Source organism: Etheostoma spectabile, chromosome 8 (genome assembly GCF_008692095.1).
Source record: "Etheostoma spectabile isolate EspeVRDwgs_2016 chromosome 8, UIUC_Espe_1.0, whole genome shotgun sequence".
NCBI classification, from domain to species: domain Eukaryota; kingdom Metazoa; phylum Chordata; class Actinopteri; order Perciformes; family Percidae; genus Etheostoma; species Etheostoma spectabile.
This window is the reverse complement of record NC_045740.1, coordinates 20,044,886-20,050,974: the sequence shown is the minus strand read 5'-3', so window position 1 is coordinate 20,050,974 and position 6,089 is coordinate 20,044,886. Positions and strand designations below refer to the sequence as shown.

The 6,089-nt window shown below is 39.0% G+C and overlaps 1 protein-coding gene across 1 annotated transcript; it reads left to right on the top strand.

Moving 5' to 3' along the window:
* Positions 1-13: 13 nt before the first annotated feature.
* On the top strand, positions 14-5,782 carry atp6v1e1a (ATPase H+ transporting V1 subunit E1a). The gene is made up of 9 exons (XM_032523025.1): positions 14-274; positions 815-880; positions 956-1,065; positions 1,848-1,914; positions 3,364-3,453; positions 3,554-3,622; positions 3,735-3,829; positions 4,035-4,122; positions 5,618-5,782. The coding sequence occupies exons 1-9, from the start codon at positions 242-244 to the stop codon at positions 5,678-5,680; spliced, it is 681 nt and encodes a 226-aa protein (XP_032378916.1). The 5' UTR covers positions 14-241; the 3' UTR covers positions 5,681-5,782.
* Positions 5,783-6,089: the final 307 nt, after the last annotated feature.

Below are 6,089 nucleotides of genomic sequence, written 5' to 3'. Positions count from 1 at the left end.
GTTTTGTGTTCCAATTGTGTCGCTAGCGCGACGTGAATGCGAAAAAAAGGTTAAAATATATATATATATAGGCCTATATATGTATTAATATGAGTAAAACCCCAGTTTAGCATAGAGAATCTTGGGTAAAAGTCCTCCTAACACCGCGAACTATATAGACTGCGCAAGTGGTCTGGAAGACTTTTTTTTTTTTTTTTGAATTTACAGTCTTTTAGTAAACAAAACATATTTGAGAACAGATATGGCGCTTACCGATGCTGACGTACAAAAACAGGTAACATTTTGACTTAACGGCTGAACTAGAGCTGTATGTTATGCCAGTGACTTTATAACTTTAGCTAGGTAACGTTTATAAAAAACATGTATAGGTCAAAGCTAGCTAACGCGGGTTCTAAACTGTACGTTTGTTGCATGTAACGTTGCCCAACAGAGGTTCTTTTAATCTCGCTATCGTGACAGTTTTTTAGTTTGGGTCTTGGACGTATGACAGAATTGTGTGCTATAACTATAGACTGTATATGCAGTCTATTGTTATAGCACACAATTCTGTCATATGTCCAAGACCCAAACTAAAAAACTGTATATGGACAGTCTATGGCTATAACATGATGGCTACAAGTTAATATAGCCAGGTTAATCTTTTAAGGGTACGTTAACGGTAACCGAAAATCATTTAAAATCGTTCCATAAAGCTATCGTCTCTGTTTTGGTAACAATATGTTTGTTGTGAATTGTGAATTATGTTACAATTAGAAGGTTGACATAAACTTCTGAATTTGAACAAACTATTTTTGTGTTTTGTCTCTTGTGGCAGATTAAGCACATGATGGGCTTCATTGTGCAAGAGGCCAGTGAGAAAGTTGAGGAAATTGATGCTAAGGTAATCAAAGCTTGTCAGTCAGTCTTGTGATTTTTGCAGCAATGACCAATACTTGTCATACCCATCTGTTTTCAGGCGGAGGAAGAGTTTAACATCGAGAAAGGTCGTCTGGTGCAGACCCAGAGGGTGAAAATCATGGGATACTTTGAGAAGAAGGAAAAGCAGATTGAACAACACAAGAAAGTGTGAGTTCATGGTCATTTGTTGACAGTTTAGGAAAGAATGAAAGTGGTCGTGGAACCATTTGCACTTTTTTACACACAACCTTAAATTGTGAGCAGTGCAGGGGCGAGTATAGGATCAGACCTTTTGGGGGGGGCACAGCCCCTATTGAGAATGTGACATGGTGCCTTGCAAAAATGTTGTTATCCATGTGTGCTGGCTCATGTGTGTTGCTAACATTAGTGCTAGCAGTATTAGCGCTAGTGCTAGCTGAAGCTGCACTTGATTTAAAAAACAAATCAGTCAGTTTGCAGCATTTTTCACCAACAGCTGATAAGTTCCAACTCCTAACCAACTTCCAACAACGATGCTGACGCAGACGTGGTCTACTCGATTCTGTCTGGAAATTCCCAGAAGGCATTGCTTCGTTTTAATTTTTTCAAACAAATAATCAAATAAAAGAAATGCAGGTAGATTTGTTTTATTTCAAACCATGCACGTTTTTGAACATCCCCATCAACTAATACCAAAAAAACCCGCACGCACATCGTATTGCCCTAGTGACAAATTTTGGGGCAATGTTTTTCTATAAAAAATTCCCCATGATTGAGGTTTTGTAACTACCCTTCTTTTGGCAAGAAGTCGCCATACGCCTGTCGATTCCAATTGTGGTGGCAAAGCAACTTCAAATCTATGTGTTAGGAGAACTGGGTATCACGCTGAACAGCTGTTCTATAGACTTGCTGCATTACATGTTCAGGCCTGCAGATAATTCATTAATTGACTTCTCCATCCACTCCTACAGCCAGATGTCCAACCTGCTAAACCAAGCAAGGCTAAAGGTGCTGAAGGCACGCGACGACATGATCACGGTTTGAGATCAACGCTCATATTTTACACGTATTCAGTTCATGATGCACAACGGACACATAACTTTTGACGTTATTGATAGATGGGGCGCCTACGTAGCTCGCCATGTGAAACCCACGTACAAAGGTTTAGTCCTTGCCACAACAGCCCATGTTATTCTCCGTCTCTCCCCTTTCATGACTTCAGCTGTCCTATCAAATAAAGGCCTTAAATGCCCAATACCTAATCTTTAAAAAAAATATTGATAGATGCATACAATGTATTTTAATTTACAATTATGATTAGATGTATGCATATGTGGTTATGTTTTGTTCTATTCGCCACTGAATTAAATTCCAATACAATAAAGGTGAATGGATTTTCTTTTATGGTACTCTGATCATTGAAAAATAGTATTTACTTGTCACCAAAGACAAGCATTTCGACAGGACTTACCATACCGTATTATACTGTATAATAGAGTCAAATTCCACAGTATCTGTAGAAGAGTTTTTATAAGAAACACGTTATGACTTTAAAGTAGTTTTTTGGCCATTAGCAGAGCTTTATTTGCCCGATAACTGATAAAGTTGTGGCCTCGGCTCGGCTCGGCTACAGCTCTGTATCTGTCCCTCTGCTTTGTTTTCACTCAACACTGAGTCTGACTTCATGTCCCGCCCACAACACCATCTGACTATCTTTTACTGTGTATTATGTTAAAAGTTTCTTATTTATTAAATTGCTTAAAGCATCTAATCAAAGTTTTGTCTTGGAGTTTGTGACATTCCAAAATCTTAAATTTGACTTAAAGTGCTCATATAATGCTTTTTGGCTTTTTTCCCCTTGCCTTTATTGTGTTATATATCTAGTTTGTGCATGTTATAGGTTTACAATGTGAAAAAGCCCAAACTTACCCTCTCCAACAGAAAACACTCTTCACAAACTGCTCCAAACAGCTCTATTGTAGTCCAGCCTTTACTTCCGTGACAAACGTGCGTCACTTTGTAACACACGTTATAATGCTCGCCTACCTGCTAGCGTGGCCCGCCCTCATGCTCTGCTTCTGACTGGTTAGTAGTCCTTACCTAGCTACTGTACATGTGCGACTCCCAACCAAGATGGAATAGAAGTAAGATGCCTCGCTCTGTAGCTAAGACAGAGAGCTCAGCACACAGGGTGAAAAGAGGAGCTGCAGCAATGTGCAGTACAAGAAAGATGTTTTTTTTTTTTTTTTAATTAAACCACGTAAACCTATTCTGATACAACCTCTAAATCCAATTATGAACCTGAAAATGAGCATAAGATGAGCACTTTAAAGATTTTAATTTTCACCGTAAATGCATATCGGTTCCAAAGATTGCTATATTTAATCGGTTTTACTAACCACTAATAATCGGTATCGGCCTTGACAAAGCAGTATCAGTCGATCGCTACTTTACAGTCATCTTAACTGAACTCTGTTCTTGTCTCAGGATTTGTTGAATGAAGCTCGTCAAAGACTTGCAGAGATTGCCAAGGACCCTGCTAGTTACTCTACCCTGTTGGAGGGCCTGGTGCTTCAGGTAAACTCTCCAACTCCTCTCATTGGAGGGCACAGTTTACTCAACAGCTAATTGGTGAGTTCTCCATGTTTTCTGAGTTTGTGCTTTTGTAACGTTTCAGGGATTCTATCAACTGCTGGAACATAAAGTTACCATTCGCTGCCGGCAGCAGGATGTAGAAATGGTTCAGGTGAGGTTGAGCTGACAAAAAAGTAATTACGAGGGCCTCTGCATATTCTTCGTCACATGCATGATAGTTGGTAGTGTTGTGTTTTGTGAGTCCTTGTTTTATTGGTTGACAGGCTGCTGTAGATAAGGTCAGCCCTATCTACAAAGAGGCAGTGAAGAAGAACATAGTTGTCAAAATCGACCTGGAACGCTTTCTTCCGTCAGGAATGTAAGATGATTTCAATGTACTTTAAAATCCACTCTTACTTTTAGATTTTCAATTTTATTGTCAGATTTTCCTTACTCTTACTTTTAGATTTTCAATTTTATTGTCAGATTTTCCTGGTGGCCATGATTTAAAAAAGGTAAAAGAAAGTTCTACGTTTCTGCTAATTTTGCTTCTCTCATGTGTGTGCCTCTTTTTGTTTTGACAGCTGCGGAGGAGTGGAAGTATATAATGATAATGGGAAGATCAAGGTTTCCAACACTTTGGAGAACAGGCTTGAACTTATGGCACAACAGGTAGAGTAACTGATGCATCTAAAAAAAAAATTTAATGTACACTCTAAATGTAGTTTCTGATGTTTGCCTGTGGAGGGCAACACCACCCAAAGGTAGGAGAGTCAAAAGGGAAAAATGATTTAAATCATTCAGGGAAGACTGTCATGCAGCACCCCTATTAACCATGTTAAAGTGGGTGTTACTTCATTAAGCAATGTTTGTTTGTTTTTAAGAATAGGGAAGCACTGATTCTTTTTCGTTTTGTTGATTCTTTTTGAGGCAGGAACATTCATTGTTTACTCATTTGTCTTACTTTTTTGCTTTTGTGAAAAATTCAAGTTTATTCATTCATGCTTTGTGTTAAGAGTACCCGCTCTTGTTGAGAGGTATTTGAGAGCAGATTGTTTTGAGCATGCGTCCCAAATTATTTCTGCTTCCTACACACAGCTGCGGATGTTATCGACATCCTGTAAAAATGCCTATAATATAATTAAATTGTATTTAAGTAAACCTAATTTTGTCTGCACAAAGCGAAGACAAACATTTTTATCAAAATGTATGCTCAGAACCTTTTTTTTTTTTAAATTTAAGATTATTAAAAGGTGCTCAAAGCGGTGTTGGGGGATGTCCCTTCTTGTTGACGTTCAAAGAGTTGTCAAACAAAACGAAGGCTAGCTCGCCCCTCCCTCCTTAATAAGACATTTGAGGGTGGGGGGGAGATGACGCCATATGCTCAATTTCATATTTCTGATGTCATTACACAATAATTTGCATAAAGCTTAGTGATTCTGTCAGCAAGGTAGATAGAAAGAAATAGAAATCTTTAGTCAAAAAATCACAAATTCAATACAGGAATTTATTTTACTGTATAATAATTACTTAGGCCTATCTTTAAAGTAATAAAAGGATTTCTAAAAGGCAGGGGAAAAGAACAATAAAGATTTCTCAAAGAGGGTTGGCTTGCCCAGGGTCAGACCAGCTCAGCTGGGTCTTTCTCCCGTCGCGTCCGCTGTCTCTCCTTCCTACACCGGCCCCGCACCCTGTCCCCTCTCCTCTTTCTACCTGCATACGCACACAGGGAGGGGGGGGGGCTGCTCCTCTGCTCCTCACAAAACCAAATCAGGGAGAGGGGACTGTTTTGGCGGCCACAGGAGAGAAATACTGTACCTCACGTGCTCGCTGGACAATACTGGCAACTTTTTTTTACAGAAAGTCGCTGTCTTTTCTACAGAAAGTCCCCAGATTTGTCACTAGTCACTTTTGTGAAAAAATGTTACGAAAGGGGGTATGAAAAGTTGCTAAATCTAGCAACAAAGTTGCTAAGTTGGCAACACTGTTTTTACGGAGACAGTTGCTGTGTGTGTGTGTGTGTGTGTGTGTGTGTGTGTGTGTGTGTGTGTGTGTGTGTGTGTGTGTGTGTGTGTGTGGAGAGACTGGGAGCTTTGTCCATAAAAAACAAAACAATATTGAAGCATCTGTATTTTTCATGTTTTTCCACTCATTTACATGTGAACAGATGATGCCTGAAATCAAAGTGGACCTGTTTGGTGCCAATCTCAACCGTAAATTCACGGATTAACTGGCATTGAAGAAAGCAGTGTGGACACAGGTGGAATATACTGTATGAGGTGACCACAGACCATCATCAAAGTGAGCAAGAGTCTGCACAATCAACTACCAATCCCCAGGGTTACTTAATGGAACACTACTGATGTGTTCATATATGTCTTTATTTTTGTACTAATGGATTTAGTATTGCTTTAACTTTGTGTACTTTTCATGTGTTTAAGTGCCTTCTATTTTACTTGCCAATACGTATTCCTTCAGTTGTTTTAGGAAATCTGTGTTTTTTTTACTACTTGATGTAATCAAAGCTACATATTTAGGTCACCAAAGATACACACTTTCCCCTCACATACTCGGTTTACATTTTTTACAGCCTATAATATGGTATGGTTGCCAAACCTTTAGCAGTTTGACTGTGTGTG

Excerpts from the sequence above, each read along its gene's own strand:
- atp6v1e1a (XM_032523025.1), top strand. The coding sequence starts at position 242 with ATGGCGCTTACCGATGCTGACGTACAAAAACAG. Across the intron at positions 1,066-1,847 it reads ATTGAACAACACAAGAAAGT|CCAGATGTCCAACCTGCTAA; the intron begins GTGAGTTCATGG and ends CCACTCCTACAG. Across the intron at positions 1,915-3,363 it reads CACGCGACGACATGATCACG|GATTTGTTGAATGAAGCTCG; the intron begins GTTTGAGATCAA and ends TTCTTGTCTCAG.